The following is a 27,189-nucleotide window of genomic DNA, read 5'->3' as shown; positions in this document are numbered from 1 at the left end:
GTCCATTTAGGACTGGGTAACACCATAGAGGTCCATTTAGGACTGGGTAACACCATAGGGTCTAGAGGTCCATTTAGGACTGGGTAACACCATAGAGGTCCATTTAGGACTGGGTAACACCATAGAGGTCCATTTAGGACTGGGTAACACCATAGAGGTCCATTTAGGACTGGGTAACACCATAGAGGTCCATTTAGGACTGGGTAACACCATAGAGGTCCATTTAGGACTGGGTAACACCATAGAGGTCCATTTAGGACTGGGTAACACCATAGAGGTCCATTTAGGACTGGGTAACACCATAGAGGTCCATTTAGGACTGGGTAACACCATAGAGGTCCATTTAGGACTGGGTAACACCATAGAGGTCCATTTAGGACTGGGTAACACCATAGGGTCTAGGGGTCCATTTAGGACTGGGTAACACCATAGAGGTCCATTTAGGACTGGGTAACACCATAGGGTCTAGGAGTCCATTTAGGACTGGGTAACACCATAGAGGTCCATTTAGGACTGGGTAACACCATAGAGGTCCATTTAGGACTGGGTAACACCATAGGGTCTAGAGGTCCATTTAGGACTGGGTAACACCATAGAGGTCCATTTAGGACTGGGTAACACCATAGAGGTCCATTTAGGACTGGGTAACACCATAGAGGTCCATTTAGGACTGGGTAACACCATAGAGGTCCATTTAGGACTGGGTAACACCATAGAGGTCCATTTAGGACTGGGTAACACCATAGAGGTCCATTTAGGACTGGGTAACACCATAGGGTCTAGGAGTCCATTTAGGACTGGGTAACACCATAGAGGTCCATTTAGGACTGGGTAACACCATAGAGGTCCATTTAGGACTGGGTAACACCATAGGGTCTAGGAGTCCATTTAGGACTGGGTAACACCATAGGGTCTAGGAGTCCATTTAGGACTGGGTAACACCATAGAGGTCCATTTAGGACTGGGTAACACCATAGAGGTCCATTTAGGACTGGGTAACACCATAGAGGTCCATTTAGGACTGGGTAACACCATCCATTTAGGACTGGGTCCAACTGGGTAACACCATAGGGTCTAGAGGTCCATTTAGGACTGGGTCCATTCCATTTAGGACTGGGTAACACCATAGAGGTCCATTTAGGACTGGGTCCATTTACACCATAGAGGTCCATTTAGGACTGGGTAACACCATAGAGGTCCATTTAGGACTGGGTAACACCATAGGGTCTAGAGGTCCATTTAGGACTGGGTAACACCATAGGGTCTAGAGGTCCATTTAGGACTGGGTAACACCATAGGGTCTAGAGGTCCATTTAGGACTGGGTAACACCATAGAGGTCCATTTAGGACTGGGTAACACCATAGAGGTCCATTTAGGACTGGGTAACACCATAGAGGTCCATTTAGGACTGGGTAACACCATAGAGGTCCATTTAGGACTGGGTAACACCATAGAGGTCCATTTAGGACTGGGTAACACCATAGGGTCTAGAGGTCCATTTAGGACTGGGTAACGTGTGTGTTTGTGTGTGTGTCTCTCTGTGTAACACCATGTCTGTGTGTGTGTGTGTGTGTGTGTGTGTGTGTGTGTGTGTGTGTGTGTGTGTGTGTGTGTGTGTGTGTGTGTGTGTGTGTGTGTGTGTGTGTGTTCAGGGTAATGGAGGCAGTGCGGAGACAGATGGTGGAGTGTGACTTCAGTCCAGAGTTTCTCCAGAAACTTCAAGGTTTCTACCAGACCCTCCCCTTCCTCCCAGCTGCATCGCTCTGAGAAACAGGTACAGACCCTCCCCCTTCCTCCCAGCTGCATCGCTCTGAGAAACAGGTACAGACCCTCCCCCCTACCTCCCAGCTGCATCGCTCTGAGAAACAGGTACAGACCCTCCCCCTTCCTCCCAGCTGCATCGCTCTGAGAAACAGGTACAGACCCTCCCCCCTACCTCCCAGCTGCATCGCTCTGAGAAACAGGTACAGACCCTCCCCCTTCCTCCCAGCTGCATCGCTCTGAGAAACAGGTACAGACCCTCCCCCTACCTCCCAGCTGCATCGCTCTGAGAAACAGGTACAGACCCTCCCCCCTTCCTCCCAGCTGCATCGCTCTGAGAAACAGGTACAGACCCTCCCCCTACCTCCCAGCTGCATCGCTCTGAGAAACAGGTACAGACCCTCCCCCTACCTCCCAGCTGCATCGCTCTGAGAAACAGGTACAGACCCTCCCCCTTCCAGTGTTAAAGGGACAGACCGTTAATGTGTGTGTTCCAGGCTGTGTGTTCTCCCCTGGTCAGATGTCCTGCTGGTCTCAGTGTTAAAGGGACAGACCGTTAATGTGTGTGTTCCAGGCTGTGTGTCCTCCCCTGGACAGATGTCCTGCTGGTCTCAGTGTTAAAGGGACAGACCGTTAATGTGTGTGTTCCAGGCTGTGTGTCCTCCCCTGGACAGATGTCCTGCTGGTCTCAGTGTTAAAGGGACAGACCGTTAATGTGTGTGTTCCAGGCTGTGTGTCCTCCCCTGGTCAGATGTCCTGCTGGTCTCAGTGTTAAAGGGACAGACCGTTAATGTGTGTGTGTTCCAGGCTGTGTGTTCTCCCCTGGTCAGATGTCCTGCTGGTCTCAGTGTTAAAGGGACAGACCGTTAATGTGTGTGTTCCAGGCTGTGTGTCCTCCCCTGGACAGATGTCCTGCTGGTCTCAGTGTTAAAGGGACAGACCGTTAATGTGTGTGTTCCAGGCTGTGTGTCCTCCCCTGGACAGATGTCCTGCTGGTCTCAGTGTTAAAGGGACAGACCGTTAATGTGTGTGTTCCAGGCTGTGTGTCCTCCCCTGGACAGATGTCCTGCTGGTCTCAGTGTTAAAGGGACAGACCGTTAATGTGTGTGTTCCAGGCTGTGTGTCCTCCCCTGGTCAGATGTCCTGCTGGTCTCAGTGTTAAAGGGACAGACCGTTAATGTGTGTGTTCCAGGCTGTGTGTCCTCCCCTGGACAGATGTCCTGCTGGTCTCAGTGTTAAAGGGACAGACCGTTAATGTGTGTGTGTGTGTTCCAGGCTGTGTGTCCTCCCCTGGTCAGATGTCCTGCTGGTCTCAGTGTTAAAGGGACAGACCGTTAATGTGTGTGTGTGTGTTCCAGGCTGTGTGTCCTCCCCTGGTCAGATGTCCTGCTGGTCTCAGTGTTAAAGGGACAGACCGTTAATGTGTGTGTTCCAGGCTGTGTGTCCTCCCCTGGACAGATGTCCTGCTGGTCTCAGTGTTAAAGGGACAGACCGTTAATGTGTGTTTCCAGGCTGTGTGTCCTCCCCTGGACAGATGTCCTGCTGGTCTCAGTGTTAAAGGGACAGACCGTTAATGTGTGTGTTCCAGGCTGTGTGTCCTCCCTGGACAGATGTCCTGCTGGTCTCAGTGTTAAAGGGACAGACCGTTAATGTGTGTGTTCCAGGCTGTGTGTTCTCCCCTGGTCAGATGTCCTGCTGGTCTCAGTGTTAAAGGGACAGACCGTTAATGTGTGTGTTCCAGGCTGTGTGTTCTCCCCTGGTCAGATGTCCTGCTGGTCTCAGTGTTAAAGGGACAGACCGTTAATGTGTGTGTTCCAGGCTGTGTGTTCTCGCCTGGTCAGATGTCCTGCTAGTCTCAGTGTTAAAGGGACAGACCGTTAATGTGTGTGTTCCAGGCTGTGTGTCCTCCCCTGGACAGATGTCCTGCTGGTCTCAGTGTTAAAGGGACAGACCGTTAATGTGTGTGTTCCAGGCTGTGTGTTCTCCCCTGGTCAGATGTCCTGCTGGTCTCAGTGTTAAAGGGACAGACCGTTAATGTGTGTGTTCCAGGCTGTGTGTCCTCCCCTGGACAGATGTCCTGCTAGTCTCAGTGTTAAAGGGACAGACCGTTAATGTGTGTGTTCCAGGCTGTGTGTTCTCCCCTGGTCAGATGTCCTGCTGGTCTCAGTGTTAAAGGGACAGACCGTTAATGTGTGTGTGTGTCCAGGCTGTGTGTTCTCCCTGGACAGATGTCCTGCTGGTCTCAGTGTTAAAGGGACAGACCGTTAATGTGTGTGTTCCAGGCTGTGTGTCCTCCCCTGGTCAGATGTCCTGCTGGTCTCAGTGTTAAAGGGACAGACCGTTAATGTGTGTGTTCCAGGCTGTGTGTCCTCCCCTGGTCAGATGTCCTGCTGGTCTCAGTGTTAAAGGGACAGACCGTTAATGTGTGTGTTCCAGGCTGTGTGTTCTCCCCTGGACAGATGTCCTGCTGGTCTCAGTGTTAAAGGGACAGACCGTTAATGTGTGTGTTCCAGGCTGTGTGTCCTCCCCTGGTCAGATGTCCTGCTGGTCTCAGTGTTAAAGGGACAGACCGTTAATGTGTGTGTTCCAGGCTGTGTGTCCTCCCCTGGTCAGATGTCCTGCTGGTCTCAGTGTTAAAGGGACAGACCGTTAATGTGTGTGTTCCAGGCTGTGTGTCCTCCCCTGGTCAGATGTCCTGCTGGTCTCAGTGTTAAAGGGACAGACCGTTAATGTGTGTGTTCCAGGCTGTGTGTCCTCCCCTGGACAGATGTCCTGCTGGTCTCAGTGTTAAAGGGACAGACCGTTAATGTGTGTGTGTGTTCCAGGCTGTGTGTCCTCCCCTGGTCAGATGTCCTGCTGGTCTCAGTGTTAAAGGGACAGACCGTTAATGTGTGTGTTCCAGGCTGTGTGTCCTCCCCTGGACAGATGTCCTGCTGGTCTCAGTGTTAAAGGGACAGACCGTTAATGTGTGTGTTCCAGGCTGTGTGTCCTCCCCTGGACAGATGTCCTGCTGGTCTCAGTGTTAAAGGGACAGACCGTTAATGTGTGTGTTCCAGGCTGTGTGTTCTCCCCTGGTCAGATGTCCTGCTGGTCTCAGTGTTAAAGGGACAGACCGTTAATGTGTGTGTGTTCCAGGCTGTGTGTCCTCCCCTGGACAGATGTCCTGCTGGTCTCAGTGTTAAAGGGACAGACCGTTAATGTGTGTGTTCCAGGCTGTGTGTTCTCCCCTGGTCAGATGTCCTGCTGGTCTCAGTGTTAAAGGGACAGACCGTTAATGTGTGTGTTCCAGGCTGTGTGTCCTCCCCTGGACAGATGTCCTGCTGGTCTCAGTGTTAAAGGGACAGACCGTTAATGTGTGTGTTCCAGGCTGTGTGTCCTCCCCTGGTCAGATGTCCTGCTGGTCTCAGTGTTAAAGGGACAGACCGTTAATGTGTGTGTTCCAGGCTGTGTGTCCTCCCCTGGTCAGATGTCCTGCTGGTCTCAGTGTTAAAGGGACAGACCGTTAATGTGTGTGTGTTCCAGGCTGTGTGTCCTCCCCTGGTCAGATGTCCTGCTGGTCTCAGTGTTAAAGGGACAGACCGTTAATGTGTGTGTTCCAGGCTGTGTGTCCTCCCCTGGTCAGATGTCCTGCTGGTCTCAGTGTTAAAGGGACAGACCGTTAATGTGTGTGTTCCAGGCTGTGTGTCCTCCCCTGGTCAGATGTCCTGCTGGTCTCAGTGTTAAAGGGACAGACCGTTAATGTGTGTGTTCCAGGCTGTGTGTCCTCCCTGGACAGATGTCCTGCTGGTCTCAGTGTTAAAGGGACAGACCATTAATGTGTGTGTGTTCCAGGCTGTGTGTCCTCCCTGGTCAGATGTCCTGCTGGTCTCAGTGTTAAAGGGACAGACCGTTAATGTGTGTGTTCCAGGCTGTGTGTCCTCCCCTGGACAGATGTCCTGCTGGTCTCAGTGTTAAAGGGACAGACCGTTAATGTGTGTGTTCCAGGCTGTGTGTCCTCCCCTGGTCAGATGTCCTGCTGGTCTCAGTGTTAAAGGGACAGACCGTTAATGTGTGTGTTCCAGGCTGTGTGTTCTCCCCTGGTCAGATGTCCTGCTGGTCTCAGTGTTAAAGGGACAGACCGTTAATGTGTGTGTTCCAGGCTGTGTGTCCTCCCCTGGACAGATGTCCTGCTGGTCTCAGTGTTAAAGGGACAGACCGTTAATGTGTGTGTTCCAGGCTGTGTGTCCTCCCCTGGTCAGATGTCCTGCTGGTCTCAGTGTTAAAGGGACAGACCGTTAATGTGTGTGTGTGTGTTCCAGGCTGTGTGTCCTCCCCTGGACAGATGTCCTGCTGGTCTCAGTGTTAAAGGGACAGACCGTTAATGTGTGTGTTCCAGGCTGTGTGTCCTCCCCTGGTCAGATGTCCTGCTGGTCTCAGTGTTAAAGGGACAGACCGTTAATGTGTGTGTTCCAGGCTGTGTGTCCTCCCCTGGTCAGATGTCCTGCTGGTCTCAGTGTTAAAGGGACAGACCGTTAATGTGTGTGTTCCAGGCTGTGTGTCCTCCCCTGGTCAGATGTCCTGCTGGTCTCAGTGTTAAAGGGACAGACCGTTAATGTGTGTGTTCCAGGCTGTGTGTCCTCCCCTGGTCAGATGTCCTGCTGGTCTCAGTGTTAAAGGGACAGACCGTTAATGTGTGTGTTCCAGGCTGTGTGTCCTCCCCTGGACAGATGTCCTGCTGGTCTCAGTGTTAAAGGGACAGACCGTTAATGTGTGTGTTCCAGGCTGTGTGTCCTCCCCTGGACAGATGTCCTGCTGGTCTCAGTGTTAAAGGGACAGACCGTTAATGTGTGTGTTCCAGGCTGTGTGTCCTCCCCTGGTCAGATGTCCTGCTGGTCTCAGTGTTAAAGGGACAGACCGTTAATGTGTGTGTTCCAGGCTGTGTGTTCTCCCCTGGTCAGATGTCCTGCTGGTCTCAGTGTTAAAGGGACAGACCGTTAATGTGTGTGTTCCAGGCTGTGTGTCCTCCCCTGGTCAGATGTCCTGCTGGTCTCAGTGTTAAAGGGACAGAACGTGACTGGGATCCGCCCGGGAAAAGGGAAGAAGGAGCCACTGACTGAATCTGCCGCTGTCGTCCTGCTGAGAGCTGAGACATTACAGAGACTCAACAGGTATTTACAATATCTGAGAGCTGAGACATTACAGAGACTCAACAGGTATTTACAATATCTGAGAGCTGAGACATTACAGAGACTCAACAGGTATTTACAATATCTGAGAGCTGAGACGTTACAGAGACTCAACAGGTATTTACAATATCTGAGAGCTGAGACGTTACAGAGACTCAACAGGTATTTACAATATCTGAGAGCTGAGACATTACAGAGACTCAACAGGTATTTACAATATCTGAGAGCTGAGACGTTACAGAGACTCAACAGGTATTTACAATATCTGAGAGCTGAGACGTTACAGAGACTCAACAGGTATTTACAATATCTGAGAGCTGAGACGTTACAGAGACTCAACAGGTATTTACAATATCTGAGAGCTGAGACGTTACGACTTACTCAACAGGTATTTACAATATCTGAGAGCTGAGACATTACAGAGACTCAACAGGTATTTACAATATCTGAGAGCTGAGACGTTACAGAGACTCAACAGGTATTTACAATATCTGAGAGCTGAGACGTTACAGAGACTCAACAGGTATTTACAATATCTGAGAGCTGAGACATTACAGAGACTCAACAGGTATTTACAATATCTGAGAGCTGAGACATTACAGAGACTCAACAGGTATTTACAATATCTGAGAGCTGAGACATTACAGAGACTCAACAGGTATTTACAATATCTGAGAGCTGAGACGTTACAGAGACTCAACAGGTATTTACAATATCTGAGAGCTGAGACGTTACAGAGACTCAACAGGTATTTACAATATCTGAGAGCTGAGACATTACAGAGACTCAACAGGTATTTACAATATCTGAGAGCTGAGACGTTACAGAGACTCAACAGGTATTTACAATATCTGCAGTCAACTGGTCCACCAGGTCATTTGCAGGTTTTCCTACTCACAAAGCATGTAGAGGTCTGTAATTTTTTTTAAATCATAGGTACACTTCAACTGTGAGAGACGGAATCTAAAACAAAAATCCAGAAAATCACATTGTATGATTTTTAAGTAATTAATTTGCATTTTATTCACGTTCATCAGTCAACTTTGTAATACTGTTGTTTGATATTCTTTATGTCTGTTAGCTGTTTGCTCGTTTGTGTTAAATATCCACTAAGGGGGTACTTAGTACTGACTCTGTCACACACACACACACACACACACACACACACACACACACACACACACACACACACACACACACACACACACACACACATCACACACCAACACACACACACACACACACACACACACCATCACACACCAACACACACCAACACACACCAACACACACCATCACACACCATCACACACCAACACACACCAACACACACACACACACACACACACATCACTGTACATGATATTTCCTTATTTAGTTTATTTCTGTCTGTAGGTTCAGGGAGTTGACCCGTTACCTGAAGGTGGTTCATAGTGGGAACACAGAACTGTGAGTCTCTACCTGTTACTCTGAATCTACCTGTTACTCTGTATCTACCTGTTACTCTGTCACTCTGTATCTACCTGTTACTCTGTATCTACCTGTTACTCTGTATCTACCTGTTACTCTGTATCTACCTGTTACTCTGAATCTACCTGTTACTCTGAATCTACCTGTTACTCTGTATCTACCTGTTACTCTGTCACTCTGTATCTACCTGTTACTCTGTATCTACCTGTTACTCTGTATCTACCTGTTACTCTGTATCTACCTGTTACTCTGTATCTACCTGTTACTCTGAATCTACCTGTTACTCTGTATCTACCTGTTACTCTGTATCTACCTGTTACTCTGTATCTACCTGTTACTCTGTATCTACCTGTTACTCTGTTACTCTGTATCTACCTGTTACTCTGTATCTACCTGTTACTCTGTATCTACCTGTTACTCTGTATCTACCTGTTACTCTGTATCTACCTGTTACTCTGTATCTACCTGTTACTCTGTTACTCTGTATCTACCTGTTACTCTGTATCTACCTGTTACTCTGTATCTACCTGTTACTCTGAATCTACCTGTTACTCTGTATCTACCTGTTACTCTGTATCTACCTGTTACTCTGTATCTACCTGTTACTCTGAATCTACCTGTTACTCTGTATCTACCTGTTACTCTGTATCTACCTGTTACTCTGTATCTACCTGTTACTCTGTATCTACCTGTTACTCTGTAACTACCTGTTACTCTGTATCTACCTGTTACTCTGTTCTACCTGTTACTGTTATCTACCTGTTACTCTGAATCTACCTGTTACTCTGTATCTACCTGTTACTCTGTATCTACCTGTTACTCTGTATCTACCTGTTACTCTGTATCTACCTGTTACTCTGTTACTCTGTATCTACCTGTTACTCTGTATCTACCTGTTACTCTGTATCTACCTGTTACTCTGTATCTACCTGTTACTCTGTATCTACCTGTTACTCTGTTATCTGTACCTGTTACTCTGTTATCTGTACTACCTGTTACTCTGTATCTACCTGTTACTCTGTATCTACCTGTTACTCTGTTATCTACCTGTTACTCTGTATCTACCTGTTACTCTGTATCTACCTGTTACTCTGTTACTCTGTATCTACCTGTTACTCTGTATCTACCTGTTACTCTGTATCTACCTGTTACTCTGTATCTACCTGTTACTCTGTATCTACCTGTTACTCTGTTACTCTACCTGTTACTCTGTTACTCTGTATCTACCTGTTACTCTGTATCTACCTGTTACTCTGTATCTACCTGTTACTCTGTATCTACCTGTTACTCTGTTACTCTGTATCTACCTGTTACTCTGAATCTACCTGTTACTCTGTATCTACCTGTTACTCTGTATCTACCTGTTACTCTGAATCTACCTGTTACTCTGTTACTCTGTATCTACCTGTTACTCTGTTACTCTGTATCTACCTGTTACTCTGTATCTACCTGTTACTCTGTTACTCTGTATCTACCTGTTACTCTGTATCTACCTGTTACTCTGTATCTACCTGTTACTCTGTTACTCTGTATCTACCTGTTACTCTGTATCTACCTGTTACTCTGTATCTACCTGTTACTCTGTTACTCTGTATCTACCTGTTACTCTGTATCTACCTGTTACTCTGTATCTACCTGTTACTCTGTATCTACCTGTTACTCTGTTACTCTGTATCTACCTGTTACTCTGTATCTACCTGTTACTCTGTATCTACCTGTTACTCTGTTACTCTGTATCTACCTGTTACTCTGTTACTCTGAATCTACCTGTTACTCTGTTACTCTGTATCTACCTGTTACTCTGTTACTCTGTATCTACCTGTTACTCTGTATCTACCTGTTACTCTGTATCTACCTGTTACTCTGTATCTACCTGTTACTCTGAATCTACCTGTTACTCTGTATCTACCTGTTACTCTGAATCTACCTGTTACTCTGTATCTACCTGTTACTCTGTTACTCTGTATCTACCTGTTACTCTGAATCTACCTGTTACTCTGAATCTACCTGTTACTCTGTATCTACCTGTTACTCTGTATCTACCTGTTACTCTGTATCTACCTGTTACTCTGTTACTCTGTATCTACCTGTTACTCTGTATCTACCTGTTACTCTGTATCTACCTGTTACTCTGTATCTACCTGTTACTCTGTTACTCTGTATCTACCTGTTACTCTGTATCTACCTGTTACTCTGTATCTACCTGTTACTCTGTATCTACCTGTTACTCTGTATCTACCTGTTACTCTGTATCTACCTGTTACTCTGTATCTACCTGTTACTGTTACTCTGTTACTCTGTATCTACCTGTTACTCTGTATCTACCTGTTACTCTGTATCTACCTGTTACTCTGTATCTACCTGTTACTCTGTATCTACCTGTTACTCTGTATCTACCTGTTACTCTGTTACTCTGTATCTACCTGTTACTCTGTATCTACCTGTTACTCTGTATCTACCTGTTACTCTGTTACTCTGTATCTACCTGTTACTCTGTTACTCTGTATCTACCTGTTACTCTGTTACTCTGTATCTACCTGTTACTCTGTTACTCTGTATCTACCTGTTACTCTGTATCTACCTGTTACTCTGTATCTACCTGTTACTCTGTATCTACCTGTTACTCTGTTACTCTGTATCTACCTGTTACTCTGTTACTCTGTATCTACCTGTTACTCTGTATCTACCTGTTACTCTGTATCTACCTGTTACTCTGTTACTCTGTATCTACCTGTTACTCTGTATCTACCTGTTACTCTGTTACTCTGTATCTACCTGTTACTCTGTTACTCTGTATCTACCTGTTACTCTGTATCTACCTGTTACTCTGTATCTACCTGTTACTCTGTTACTCTGTTACTCTGTATCTACCTGTTACTCTGTATCTACCTGTTACTCTGTTACTACTGTATCTACCTGTTACTCTGTATCTACCTGTTACTCTGTTACTCTGTATCTACCTGTTACTCTGTTACTCTGTATCTACCTGTTACTCTGTATCTACCTGTTACTCTGTTACTCTGTATCTACCTGTTACTCTGTATCTACCTGTTACTCTGTTACTCTGTATCTACCTGTTACTCTGTATCTACCTGTTACTCTGTTACTCTGTATCTACCTGTTACTCTGTTACTCTGTATCTACCTGTTACTCTGTATCTACCTGTTACTCTGTATCTACCTGTTACTCTGTTACTCTGTATCTACCTGTTACTCTGTATCTACCTGTTACTCTGTTACTCTGTATCTACCTGTTACTCTGTTACTCTGTATCTACCTGTTACTCTGTATCTACCTGTTACTCTGTTACTCTGTATCTACCTGTTACTCTGTATCTACCTGTTACTCTGTTACTCTGTATCTACCTGTTACTCTGTATCTACCTGTTACTCTGTTACTCTGTATCTACCTGTTACTCTGTTACTCTGTATCTACCTGTTACTCTGTATCTACCTGTTACTCTGTTACTCTGTATCTACCTGTTACTCTGTATCTACCTGTTACTCTGTTACTCTGTATCTACCTGTTACTCTGTATCTACCTGTTACTCTGTATCTACCTGTTACTCTGTTACTCTGTATCTACCTGTTACTCTGTATCTACCTGTTACTCTGTATCTACCTGTTACTCTGTTACTCTGTATCTACCTGTTACTCTGTTACTCTGTATCTACCTGTTACTCTGTTACTCTGTATCTACCTGTTACTCTGTATCTACCTGTTACTCTGTTACTCTGTATCTACCTGTTACTCTGTATCTACCTGTTACTCTGTTACTCTGTATCTACCTGTTACTCTGTATCTACCTGTTACTCTGTTACTCTGTATCTACCTGTTACTCTGTATCTACCTGTTACTCTGTATCTACCTGTTACTCTGTTACTCTGTATCTACCTGTTTGTGTGTTAGTATATATTTACTTGTGTAATGATTGTCTGTGTGTGTGTGTGTTTAATGCTTGTCTGTGTGTGTGTGTGTTTAATGCTTGTCTGTGTGTGTGTTTAATGCTTGTGTGTGTGTGTGTGTGTGTGTGTGTGTGTGTGTGTGTGTGTGTGTGTGTGTGTGTGTGTGTGTGTGTGTGTGTGTGTGTGTGTGTGTGTGTGTGTGTGTGTGTTTAATGTGTGTGTGTTTAATGCTTGTCCGTGTGTGTGTGTGTGTGTGTGTGTGTGTGTGTGTGTCTACTCTAGTGTCCAGGCGGTGCGGGATCTGATCCCTCTCTTCCTGATGAAGGCCGGGGACTTTAGCTCCGCCCTCTCCTCCTTCTTCTATCCGCCCCCTGGGGTCTGCTGCCCCGTCTGCCGCCTAACGCCACGCCTCTTCACCCTCTACCTACGCATCATCACCACGGCAACCACGCCCAGCGCCACCGCTGCCATTGCAACGCAGCCCCTCTCCCCCGACACTCCCTGGGAGGAGGTCAAAGGTTAGATATATATACACACATCTAGCTATCTCCTGTCTGATACACACACACACACACACACACACACACACACACACATCACATCTCCTGTCTGACACACACGCACACGCACACACACATCTAGCTATCTCCTGTCTGATACACACACACGCACACGCACACACACATCTAGCTATCTCCTGTCTGATACACACACACACACACACACACACACACACACACACACACACACACACACACACACACACACACACACACACACACACTAGCTATCTCCTGTCTGATATACACACACTTGTCTTGTCCTGTCTTCCTCCCTCTCTCTTGTCTTGTCCTCCTCCCTCTCTCTGTTCCTGTCCTCCCCCATCTCTCCTCTCTCTTGTCCTGTCCTCCTCCATCTCTCCTCTCTTGTTCTGTCTTCCTCCCTCTCTCCTCTCTCTCCTCCTCTCTCTCTTCTTCTTCTAGATGCTGTGGTTCCCAGGCAGGTCGAGGTGGTGAAGTTTGGCCTGAGGGTTCTGAAGAGCAACATGTCTGTCTACAAGGACGTGAGTCTCACAACCTTGAGTCTAGAACTCTGAAACTCAGAGCGCTGAACTCAGATTGCTGAAACTGAGCACTGAAACTTAGACCTCAGAGCGCTGAAACTCAGACCCCTGAACTCAGACCCCTGAACTTAGACCCCTGAACTTAGACCCCTGAACACAGACCCCTGAACTCAGAGCGCTGAAACTCAGACCCCTGAACTCAGACCCCTGAACTCAGACCCCTGAACTCAGACCCCTGAACTCAGACCCCTGAACTCAGACCCCTGAAACTCAGACCCCTGAAACTCAGACCCCTGAAACTCAGACCCCTGAACTCAGACCCCTGAACTCAGACCCCTGAAACTCAGACCCCTGAAACTCAGACCCCTGAACTCAGACCCCTGAACACAGACCCCTGAACTCAGACCCCTGAACTTAGACCCCTGAAACTCAGACCCTGAAACTCAGACCCCTGAACTCAGACCCCTGAAACTCAGAGTGCTGAAACTCAGAGCGCTGAAACTCAGAGCGCTGAAACTCAGAGCGCTGAAACTCAGACCTCTGAAACTCAGACCTCTGAAACTCAGAGCGCAGAAACTCAGACCCCTGAAACTCAGAGTGCTGAAACTCAGAGCGCTGAAACTCAGAGCGCTGAGTTTCAGAGCGCTGAAACTCAGACCTCTGAAACTCAGACCTCTGAAACTCAGAGCGCAGAAACTCAGACCCCTGAAACTCAGAGCGCTGAAACTCAGAGTGCTGAAACTCAGAGTGCTGAAACTCAGACCCCTGAAACTCAGACCCCTGAAACTCAGACCGCAGAGCGCTGAGACTCAGACCTCTGAAACTCAGACCTCTGAAACTCAGACCTCTGAAACTCAGACCTCTGAAACTCAGACCCCTGAACTCAGACCCCTGAACTCAGACCCCTGAAACTTAGACCGCTGAAACTCAGAGTGCTGAAACTCAGACCGCTGAAAGTCAGACCGCTGAAACTCAGACCGCAGAGCGCTGAAACTCAGACCGCTGAAACTCAGAGCTCTGAAACTCAGACCGCAGAGCGCTGAAACTCAGACTGCTGAAACTCAGACCGCAGAGCGCTGAAACTCAGACTGCTGAAACTCAGACCTCTGAAACTCAGACTGCTGAAACTCAGACCTCTGAAACTCAGACCTCTGAAACTCAGACCCCTGAAACTCAGACCCCTGAACTCAGACCCCTGAAACTCAGACCCCTGAAACTCAGACCCCTGAACTCAGACCCCTGAAACTCAGACCCCTGAAACTCAGACCCCTGAACTCAGACCCTGAAACTCAGACCCCTGAAACTCAGACTGCTGAAACTCAGACTGCTGAAACTCAGACTGCTGAAACTCAGACTGCTGAAACTCAGACTGCTGAAACTCAGACCTCTGAAACTCAGACCTCTGAAACTCAGACCTCTGAAACTCAGACCTCTGAAACTCAGACCTCTGAAACTCAGACCTCTGAAACTCAGACTGCTGAAACTCAGACCTCTGAAACTCAGACCTCTGAAACTCAGACCCCTGAAACTCAGACCCCTGAACTCAGACCCCTGAAACTCAGACCCCTGAAACTCAGACCCCTGAACTCAGACCCCTGAAACTCAGACCCCTGAAACTCAGACTGCTGAAACTCAGACTGCTGAAACTCAGACTGCTGAAACTCAGACTGCTGAAACTCAGACCTCTGAAACTCAGACTTCTGAAACTCAGACTGCTGAAACTCAGACCTCTGAAACTCAGACCTCTGAAACTCAGACTGCTGAAACTCAGACCTCTGAAACTCAGACCTCTGAAACTCAGACCGCTGAAACTCAGACCTCTGAAACTCAGACCTCTGAAACTCAGACCTCTGAAACTCAGACCTCTGAAACTCAGACCTCTGAAACTCAGACCTCTGATATAATGTGTATAATAATAATATAATGTGTGTATCTGTGTTTCAGTCTCAGAGTTGGGCAAACTTTCTCCACGTGCTCAGTTCTCCTGCTGGTCCTCCTGACAGTGCCTTTCTGACGGTACACACACACACACACACACACACACACACACACACACACACACACACACACACACACACACACACACACACACACACACACACACACACACACACACACACACACACACACACACCACACACACACACACACACACACACACACACACACACACACACACACACACGCTTGTCTTTCTCTGGGCTGTTGTTGTTGTTGTTGTTGTTGTTGTTGTTGTTGTTTCAGCATTGCGTGTTTTGTAGGAGGCGAGAAACGTTACCATGGAGATCCTGCTGAACCAGGGATCTCTGGGACACCTCATCCAGATCCCACGGACCTTCCTGATGGTGTGCACACCACACACACACACTCACATTATATACACACACACACACACACAAACTCACATTATATACACACACACACACACACACAAACTCACATTATATACACACACACACACACACAAACTCACATTATATACACACACACACACACACACACAAACTCACATTATACACACATTGTGGATTTACAGTGCCTTGCGAAAGTATTCGCGGCCCTTGAACTTTGCGACCTTTTGCCACATTTCAGGCTTCAAACATAAAGATATAAAACTGTATTTTTTTGTGAAGAATCAACAACAAGTGGGACACAATCGTGAAGTGGAACGACATTTATTGGATATTTCAAACTAATTGGGCGTGCAAAATTATTCAGCCCCTTTAAGTTAATACTTTGTAGCTCCAACTTTTGCTGCGATCATGGTAACAAGTGTTCTATTATAAAGGCTGTCATGGTGACAAGCGTTCTATTATAAAGGCTGTCATGGTAACAAGTGTTCTATTATAAAGGCTGTCATGGTGACAAGTGTTCTATTATAAAGGCTGTCATGGTGACAAGTGTTCTATTATAAAGGCTGTCATGGTAACAAGTGTTCTATTATAAAGGCTGTCATGGTAACAAGTGTTCTATTATAAAGGCTGTCATGGTAACAAGTGTTCTATTATAAAGGCTGTCATGGTAACAAGTGTTCTATTATAAAGGCTGTCATGGTGACAAGCGTTCTATTATAAAGGCTGTCATGGTGACAAGCGTTCTATTATAAAGGCTGTCATGGTAACAAGTGTTCTATTGTAAAGGCTGTCACGGTAACAAGCGTTCTATTATAAAGGCTGTCATGGTGACAAGCGTTCTATTATAAAGGCTGTCATGGTGACAAGTGTTCTATTATAAAGGCTGTCATGGTGACAAGCGTTCTATTTTAAAGGCTGTCATGGTAACAAGTGTTCTATTATAAAGGCTGTCATGGTGACAAGCGTTCTATTATAAAGGCTGTCATGGTGACAAGCGTTCTATTATAAAGGCTGTCATGGTGACAAGCGTTCTATTATAAAGGCTGTCATGGTGACAAGCGTTCTATTATAAAGGCTGTCATGGTGACAAGCGTTCTATTATAAAGGCTGTCATGGTGACAAGCGTTCTATTATAAAGGCTGTCATGGTGACAAGTGTTCTATTATAAAGGCTGTCATGGTGACAAGCGTTCTATTATAAAGGCTGTCATGGTGACAAGCGTTCTATTATAAAGGCTGTCATGGTGACAAGCGTTCTATTATAAAGGCTGTCATGGTGACAAGTGTTCTATTATAAAGGCTGTCATGGTGACAAGCGTTCTATTATAAAGGCTGTCATGGTGACAAGCGTTCTATTATAAAGGCTGTCATGGTGACAAGTGTTCTATTATAAAGGCTGTCATGGTGACAAGCGTTCTATTATAAAGGCTGTCATGGTAACAAGTGTTCTATTATAAAGGCTGTCATGGTGACAAGTGTTCTATTATGAATGCTGTCACGGTAACAAGCGTTCTATTATAAAGGCTGTCACGGTAACAAGCGTTCTATTATAAAGGCTGTCATGGTAACAAGCGTTCTATTATAAAGGCTGTCATGGTAACAAGCGTTCTATTATAAAGGCTGTCAAGGTAACAAGCGTTCTAGTATAAAGGCTGTCATGGTAACAAGCGTTCTATTATAAAGGCTGTCATGGTAACAAGCGTTCTATTATAAAGGCTGTCATGGTGACAAGCGTTCTATTATAAAGGCTATCATGGTAACAAGCGTTCTATTTTAAAGGCTGTCATGGTAACAAGTGTTCTATTATAAAGGCTGTCACGGTGACAAGCGTTCTATTATAAAGGCTGTCACGGTAACAAGCGTTCTATTATAAAGGCTGTCATGGTAACAAGCGTTCTATTATAAAGGCTGTCAAGGTAACAAGCGTTCTATTATAAAGGTTGTCACGGTAACAAGCATTCTATTATAAAGGCTGTCATGGTGACAAGCGTTCTATTATAAAGGCTGTCAAGGTAACAAGCGTTCTATTATAAAGGCTGTCATGGTAACAAGCGTTCTATTATAAAGGCTGTCACGGTGACGAGCGTTCTATTATAAAGGTTGTCACGGTAACAAGCATTCTATTATAAAGGCTGTCATGGTGACAAGCATTCTATTATAAAGGCTGTCATGGTGACAAGCATTCTATTATAAAGGCTGTCATGGTGACAAGCGTTCTATTATAAAGGCTGTCACGGTAACAAGCGTTCTATTATAAAGGCTGTCATGGTGACAAGCGTTCTATTATAAAGGCTGTCATGGTAACAAGCGTTCTATTATAAAGGCTGTCATGGTGACAAGCGTTCTATTTTAAAGGCTGTCATGGTGACAAGCGTTCTATTTTAAAGGCTGTCATGGTAACAAGTGTTCTATTATAAAGGCTGTCATGGTGACAAGCGTTCTATTATAAAGGCTGTCATGGTAACAAGCGTTCTATTATAAAGGCTGTCATGGTAACAAGCGTTCTATTATAAAGGCTGTCATGGTAACAAACGTTCCATTATAAAGACTGTCATGGTAACAAGCGTTCTATTATAAAGGCTGTCACGGTGACAAGCGTTCTATTATAAAGGCTGTCACGGTGACAAGCGTTCTATTATAAAGGCTGTCATGGTAACAAGCGTTCTATTATAAAGGCTGTCATGGTAACAAGCGTTCTATTATAAAGGCTGTCATGGTGACAAGCGTTCTATTATAAAGGCTGTCATGGTAACAAGCGTTCTATTATAAAGGCTGTCACGGTAACAAGCGTTCTATTATAAAGGCTGTCATGGTGACAAGCGTTCTATTATAAAGGCTGTCACGGTAACAAGCGTTCTATTATAAAGGCTGTCATGGTGACAAGCGTTCTATTATAAAGGCTGTCATGGTAACAAGCGTTCTATTATAAAGGCTGTCATGGTGACAAGCGTTCTATTATAAAGGCTGTCACGGTAACAAGCGTTCTATTATAAAGGCTGTCATGGTGACAAGCGTTCTATTATAAAGGCTGTCATGGTAACAAGCGTTCTATTATAAAGGCTGTCATGGTGACAAGCGTTCTATTTTAAAGGCTGTCATGGTAACAAGTGTTCTATTATAAAGGCTGTCATGGTGACAAGCGTTCTATTATAAAGGCTGTCATGGTAACAAGCGTTCTATTATAAAGGCTGTCATGGTAACAAGCGTTCTATTATAAAGGCTGTCATGGTAACAAACGTTCCATTATAAAGACTGTCATGGTAACAAGCGTTCTATTATAAAGGCTGTCATGGTGACAAGCGTTCTATTATAAAGGCTGTCATGGTAACAAGCGTTCTATTTTAAAGGCTGTCATGGTAACAAGCGTTCTATTTTAAAGGCTGTCATGGTAACAAGCGTTCTATTATAAAGGCTGTCATGGTAACAGTCTAGATATTAGAATGCTTTCTGTACATTTCTTTTAGCTGTGAGTTTCACCTGATCCACTTTTTATTTAACACACAGAGACTGAACGTGTAGGTCATAGGTCAAACCTGCATTTCCCCCTAGCAGGGATGTATTGCATGTTTCAGTGCAACAACTGAAAGGTGTCACCAGTTTGCATCCCTGAGTATAATTCATGTGTATTTATTTAATTGATTGCTGTTGGTAACTAGTGTGTGTTTATCTAGGTGTATCCAGACCAGGCCCTGTTGCTGTTGGTAACTCAGGCTCTGGCGCTACGGATCCTCCACGAACCTTTGACCCCCGCTCTACCCGTCCTCAACTATTACAAGGTACACCTCTCCTCTGACCCCCGCTCTCTCCTCTGTCCTCCGCTCTCTCCTCTGTCCTCCTCTCTCTCCTCTGTCCTCCTCTCTCTCCTCTGTCCTCCTCTCTCTCCTCTGACCCCCGCTCTCTCCTCTGACCCCCGCTCTCTCCTCTGTCCCCCGCTCTCTCCTCTGTCCTCCTCTCTCTCCTCTGTCCTCCTCTCTCTCCTCTGTCCTCCTCTCTCTCCTCTGTCCTCCTCTCTCTCCTCTGTCCTCCTCTCTCTCCTCTGTCCTCCTCTCTCTCCTCTGTCCTCCTCCTCTCTCTCCTCTGTCCTCCTCTCTCTCCTCTGTCCTCCTCTCTCTCCTCTGTCCTCCGCTCTCTCCTCTGTCCTCCTCTCTCTCCTCTGTCCTCTCTCTCCTCTGTCCTCCTCTCTCTCCTCTGTCCTCCTCTCTCTCCTCTGTCCTCCTCTCTCTCCTCTGTCCTCCTCTCTCTCCTCTGTCCTCCGCTCTCTCCTCTGTCCTCCTCTCTCTCCTCTGTCCTCCTCTCTCTCCTCTGTCCTCCTCTCTCTCCTCTGTCCTCCTCTCTCTCCTCTGTCCTCCTCTCTCTCCTCTGTCCTCTCTCTCCTCTGTCCTCCGCTCTCTCCTATGTCCTCCGCTCTCTCCTCTGTCCTCTCTCTCCTCTGTCCTCCTCTCCTCCTCTCTCTCCTCTGTCCTCCTCTCTCTCCTCTCTCTCCTCTGTCCTCCTCTCTCTCCTCTCTCCTCCTCTCTCTCCTCTGTCCTCCTCTCTCTCCTCTGTCCTCCTCTCTCTCAGTGTAAGACCAACGTGTGTGTCTCTGTGTGTGCAGGGTCATGTGTGGGCCTTGAGGTGGCTTGTTGGGTTCCTGTCTTCGTCTCCTGGAAGACTGGAGTCCTTCCTCAGAGGGGTAGCAGTGGAGCTGCACAACAGTGGTACACACACACACACACCCATGCACACACACACACACGCACACACATACACACACCCATGTACACACACACTGAATGAACATGTTTGTCTGTCTCTCGCTGAATGTTTTCTTTCTCTGCAGATGGATCCCAGCTGTCGCCCTCCTCCTTCCCTTCTTCCTCCCTCAAAGACCAGTGAGTTCTGTCATTAAACAATATATCAGTATGTAATATATCAGTATGTAATATATCAGTATGTAATATATCAGTATGTAACATATCAGTATGTAATATATCAGGGGGGTAACATATCAGTATGTAATATATCAGTATGTAACATATCAGTATGTAATATATCAGTATGTAATATATCAGTATGTAATATATCAGTATGTAATATATCAGTATGTAATATATCAGTATGTAATATATCAGTATGTAATATATCAGTATGTAATATATCAGTATGTAATATATCAGGGGGGTAACATATCAGTATGTAATATATCAGTATGTAACATATCAGTATGTAATATATCAGTATGTAATATATCAGTATGTAATATATCAGTATGTAATATATCAGGGGGGTAACATATCAGTATGTAATATATCAGTATGTAATATATCAGTATGTAATATATCAGTATGTAATATATCAGTATGTAATATATCAGTATGTAATATATCAGTATGTAACATATCAGTATGTAATATATCAGTATGTAATATATCAGTATGTAATATATCAGTATGTAATATATCAGTATGTAACATATCAGTATGTAATATATCAGTATGTAATATATCAGGGGGTAACATATCAGTATGTAATATATCAGTATGTAATATATCAGTATATAATATATCAGGGGTAACATATCAGTATGTAACATATCAGTATGTAATATATCAGTATGTAATATATCAGTGTGTAACATATCAGTATGTAACATATCAGTATGTAATATATCAGTATGTAATATATCAGGGGGTAACATATCAGTATGTAATATATCAGTATGTAACATATCAGTATGTAACATATCAGTATGTAACATATCAGTATGTAACATATCAGTATGTAATATATCAGTGTGTAACATATCAGTATGTAACATATCAGTATGTAATATATCAGTATGTAATATATCAGTGTGTAACATATCAGTATGTAACATATCAGTATGTAATATATCAGTATGTAATATATCAGTATGTAATATATCAGTGTGTAACATATCAGTATGTAACATATCAGTATGTAATATATCAGTATGTAACATATCAGGGGGGTAACATATCAGTATGTAATATATCAGTATGTAATATATCAGTATATAATATATCAGGGGGGTAACATATCAGTATGTAATATATCAGTATGTAATATATCAGTGTGTAATATATCAGGGGGGTAACATATCAGTATGTAATATATCAGGGGGTAACATATCAGTATGTAATATATCAGTATGTAATATATCAGTATGTAATATATCAGTGTGTAACATATCAGTATGTAACATATCAGTATGTAATATATCAGTATGTAATATATCAGTGTGTAACATATCAGTATGTAATATATCAGTATGTAATATATCAGTATGTAATATATCAGTATGTAACATATCAGTATGTAATATATCAGTATGTAATATATCAGTATGTAATATATCAGTATGTAATATATCAGTGTGTAACATATCAGTATGTAACATATCAGTATGTAATATATCAGTGTGTAATATATCAGGGGGGTAACATATCAGTATGTAATATATCAGTATGTAATATATCAGTATGTAACATATCAGTATGTAACATATCAGTATGTAATATATCAGTATGTAATATATCAGTATGTAACATATCAGTATGTAATATATCAGTATGTAATATATCAGTATGTAATATATCAGTATGTAATATATCAGTATGTAATATATCAGTATGTAACATATCAGTATGTAATATATCAGGGGGTAACATATCAGTATGTAATATATCAGTATGTAATATATCAGTATGTAACATATCAGTATGTAATATATCAGGGGGTAACATATCAGTATGTAATATATCAGTGTGTAACATATCAGTATGTAACATATCAGTATGTAACATATCAGTATGTAATATATCAGGGGGTAACATATCATTATGTAACATATCAGTATGTAACATATCAGTATGTAACATATCAGTATGTAATATATCAGTGTGTAATATATCAGTATGTAATATATCAGTATGTAACATATCAGTATGTAATATATCAGTATGTAATATATCAGTATGTAATATATCAGGGGGGTAATATATCAGTATGTAATATATCAGTATGTAACATATCAGTATGTAACATATCAGTATGTAATATATCAGTATATAATATATCAGGGGGTAACATATCAGTATGTAATATATCAGTATGTAATATATCAGTATGTAACATATCAGTATGTAATATATCAGTATGTAATATATCAGTATGTAATATATCAGTATGTAACATATCAGTATGTAACATATCAGTATGTAATATATCAGTATGTAATATATCAGTATGTAATATATCAGGGGGGTAACATATCAGTATGTAATATATCAGTATGTAACATATCAGTATGTAATATATCAGTATGTAATATATCAGTATGTAATATATCAGTATGTAATATATCAGTATGTAATATATCAGTATGTAATATATCAGTATGTAATATATCAGTATGTAACATATCAGTATGTAATATATCAGTATGTAATATATCAGTATATAATATATCAGTATGTAACATATCAGTATGTAATATATCAGTGTGTAACATATCAGTATGTAACATATCAGTATGTAATATATCAGTATGTAACATATCAGGGGGGTAACATATCAGTATGTAATATATCAGTATGTAATATATCAGTATGTAACATATCAGGGGGGTAACATATCAGTATGTAATATATCAGTATGTAATATATCAGTATGTAACATATCAGTATGTAATATATCAGTATGTAATATATCAGTATGTAACATATCAGTATGTAATATATCAGTGTGTAACATATCAGTATGTAATATATCAGTATGTAATATATCAGTATGTAACATATCAGTATGTAACATATCAGTATGTAATATATCAGTATGTAATATATCAGTATGTAACATATCAGTATGTAATATATCAGTATGTAATATATCAGTATGTAACATATCAGTATGTAATATATCAGTATGTAACATATCAGTATGTAACATATCAGTATGTAATATATCAGTATGTAACATATCAGTATGTAATATATCAGTGTGTAACATATCAGTGTGTAACATATCAGTATGTAACATATCAGTATGTAATATATCAGTATGTAACATATCAGGGGGGTAACATATCAGTATGTAATATATCAGTATGTAACATATCAGTATGTAATATATCAGTATGTAACATATCAGTATGTAACATATCAGTATGTAATATATCAGGGGGTAACATATCAGTATGTAACATATCAGTATGTAATATATCAGTATGTAATATATCAGTGTGTAATATATCAGGGGGTAACATATCAGTATGTAATATATCAGGGGGTAACATATCAGTATGTAATATATCAGTATGTAATATATCAGTATGTAATATATCAGGGGGGTAACATATCAGTATGTAATATATCAGTATGTAATATATCAGTATGTAACATATCAGTATGTAATATATCAGTATGTAATATATCAGTATGTAATATATCAGTGTGTAACATATCAGTATGTAACATATCAGTATGTAATATATCAGTATGTAACATATCAGGGGGGTAACATATCAGTATGTAATATATCAGTATGTAATATATCAGTATATAATATATCAGGGGGTAACATATCAGTATGTAATATATCAGTATGTAATATATCAGTATGTAATATATCAGTGTGTAACATATCAGTATGTAACATATCAGTATGTAATATATCAGTATGTAACATATCAGGGGGGTAACATATCAGTATGTAATATATCAGTATGTAATATATCAGTATGTAACATATCAGTATGTAATATATCAGTATGTAATATATCAGTATGTAATATATCAGTGTGTAACATATCAGTATGTAACATATCAGTATGTAATATATCAGTATGTAACATATCAGGGGGTAACATATCAGTATGTAATATATCAGTATGTAATATATCAGTATATAATATATCAGTGGTAACATATCAGTATGTAATATATCAGTATGTAATATATCAGTATGTAATATATCAGTGTGTAACATATCAGTATGTAACATATCAGTATGTAATATATCAGTATGTAACATATCAGGGGTGTAACATATCAGTATGTAATATATCAGTATGTAATATATCAGTGTGTAATATATCAGGGGGGTAACATATCAGTATGTAATATATCAGGGGGTAACATATCAGTATGTAATATATCAGTATGTAATATATCAGTATGTAATATATCAGTGTGTAACATATCAGTATGTAACATATCAGTATGTAATATATCAGTATGTAATATATCAGTATGTAACATATCAGTATGTAATATATCAGTATGTAATATATCAGTGTGTAACATATCAGTATGTAATATATCAGTATGTAACATATCAGTATGTAATATATCAGTATGTAATATATCAGTATGTAATATATCAGTGTGTAACATATCAGTATGTAACATATCAGTATGTAATATATCAGTGTGTAATATATCAGGGGGGTAACATATCAGTATGTAATATATCAGTATGTAACATATCAGTATGTAACATATCAGTATGTAATATATCAGTATGTAATATATCAGTATGTAACATATCAGTATGTAATATATCAGTATGTAATATATCAGTATGTAATATATCAGTATGTAACATATCAGTATGTAATATATCAGTATGTAATATATCAGTATGTAACATATCAGTATGTAATATATCAGGGGGTAACATATCAGTATGTAATATATCAGTATGTAATATATCAGTATGTAATATATCAGGGGGTAACATATCAGTATGTAATATATCAGTGTGTAACATATCAGTATGTAACATATCAGTATGTAACATATCAGTATGTAATATATCAGGGGGTAACATATCATTATGTAACATATCAGTATGTAACATATCAGTATGTAACATATCAGTATGTAATATATCAGTGTGTAATATATCAGTATGTAATATATCAGTATGTAACATATCAGTATGTAATATATCAGTATGTAATATATCAGTATGTAATATATCAGGGGGGTAATATATCAGTATGTAATATATCAGTATGTAACATATCAGTATGTAACATATCAGTATGTAATATATCAGTATATAATATATCAGGGGGTAACATATCAGTATGTAATATATCAGTATGTAATATATCAGTATGTAACATATCAGTATGTAATATATCAGTATGTAATATATCAGTATGTAATATATCAGTATGTAACATATCAGTATGTAACATATCAGTATGTAATATATCAGTATGTAATATATCAGTATGTAATATATCAGGGGGGTAACATATCAGTATGTAATATATCAGTATGTAACATATCAGTATGTAATATATCAGTATGTAATATATCAGTATGTAATATATCAGTATGTAATATATCAGTATGTAATATATCAGTATGTAATATATCAGTATGTAACATATCAGTATGTAATATATCAGTATGTAATATATCAGTATATAATATATCAGTATGTAACATATCAGTATGTAATATATCAGTGTGTAACATATCAGTATGTAATATATCAGTATGTAACATATCAGGGGGGTAACATATCAGTATGTAATATATCAGTATGTAATATATCAGTATGTAACATATCAGGGGGGTAACATATCAGTATGTAATATATCAGTATGTAATATATCAGTATGTAACATATCAGTATGTAATATATCAGTATGTAATATATCAGTATGTAACATATCAGTATGTAATATATCAGTATGTAACATATCAGTATGTAACATATCAGTATGTAATATATCAGTATGTAATATATCAGTATATCAGTATAACATATCAGTATGTAACATATCAGTATGTAATATATCAGTATGTAATATATCAGTATGTAACATATCAGTATGTAATATATCAGTATGTAACATATCAGTATGTAACATATCAGTATGTAATATATCAGTATGTAATATATCAGTATGTAACATATCAGTATGTAATATATCAGTATGTAACATATCAGTATGTAATATATCAGTATGTAACATATCAGTATGTAACATATCAGTATGTAATATATCAGTGTGTAACATATCAGTGTGTAACATATCAGTATGTAACATATCAGTATGTAATATATCAGTATGTAACATATCAGGGGGGTAACATATCAGTATGTAATATATCAGTATGTAACATATCAGTATGTAATATATCAGTATGTAACATATCAGTATGTAACATATCAGTATGTAATATATCAGGGGGGTAATAAATATATCAGTATGTAACATATCAGGGGGGTAACATATCAGTATGTAATATATCAGTATGTAACATATCAGTATGTAACATATCAGTATGTAACATATCAGTATGTAATATATCAGGGGGGTAACATATCAGTATGTAATATATCAGTATGTAACATATCAGTATGTAATATATCAGTATGTAACATATCAGTATGTAACATATCAGTATGTAATATATCAGTATGTAATATATCAGTATGTAACATATCA

General features: G+C 41.2%; 1 protein-coding gene and 1 long non-coding RNA gene across 2 annotated transcripts in view; both read left to right on the top strand.

Annotated features, from left to right (window-relative positions):
• Nucleotides 1–423: 423 nt before the first annotated feature.
• LOC127928263 (uncharacterized) lies at nucleotides 424–930 on the top strand. The gene is made up of 3 exons (XR_008131114.1): nucleotides 424–471; nucleotides 749–785; nucleotides 846–930. It is a non-coding gene; the product is annotated as an uncharacterized LOC127928263 (long non-coding RNA).
• An 899-nt stretch (nucleotides 931–1,829) lies between these two features.
• zgc:112980 (uncharacterized protein LOC503706 homolog) overlaps nucleotides 1,830–27,189 on the top strand; it is a 37,939-nt gene continuing 12,579 nt past the window's right edge. The window contains exons 1-11 of the mRNA XM_052515428.1: nucleotides 1,830–1,965; nucleotides 2,060–2,107; nucleotides 6,754–6,909; nucleotides 8,323–8,376; nucleotides 12,583–12,818; nucleotides 13,284–13,363; nucleotides 15,308–15,379; nucleotides 15,625–15,708; nucleotides 19,388–19,492; nucleotides 20,311–20,413; nucleotides 20,536–20,587. Coding sequence (XP_052371388.1) covers nucleotides 12,620–12,818; nucleotides 13,284–13,363; nucleotides 15,308–15,379; nucleotides 15,625–15,708; nucleotides 19,388–19,492; nucleotides 20,311–20,413; nucleotides 20,536–20,587 — 695 coding nt within the window. The 5' untranslated portion in view covers nucleotides 1,830–1,965; nucleotides 2,060–2,107; nucleotides 6,754–6,909; nucleotides 8,323–8,376; nucleotides 12,583–12,619. The remainder of the gene's footprint in view (nucleotides 1,966–2,059; nucleotides 2,108–6,753; nucleotides 6,910–8,322; nucleotides 8,377–12,582; nucleotides 12,819–13,283; nucleotides 13,364–15,307; nucleotides 15,380–15,624; nucleotides 15,709–19,387; nucleotides 19,493–20,310; nucleotides 20,414–20,535; nucleotides 20,588–27,189) is intronic.

Source organism: Oncorhynchus keta, unplaced genomic scaffold, assembly GCF_023373465.1.
Source record: "Oncorhynchus keta strain PuntledgeMale-10-30-2019 unplaced genomic scaffold, Oket_V2 Un_scaffold_2576_pilon_pilon, whole genome shotgun sequence".
Taxonomy (NCBI): domain Eukaryota; kingdom Metazoa; phylum Chordata; class Actinopteri; order Salmoniformes; family Salmonidae; genus Oncorhynchus; species Oncorhynchus keta.
Note: the sequence above shows the minus strand (reverse complement) of the source record. Positions and strands in the feature narration are given on the sequence as shown.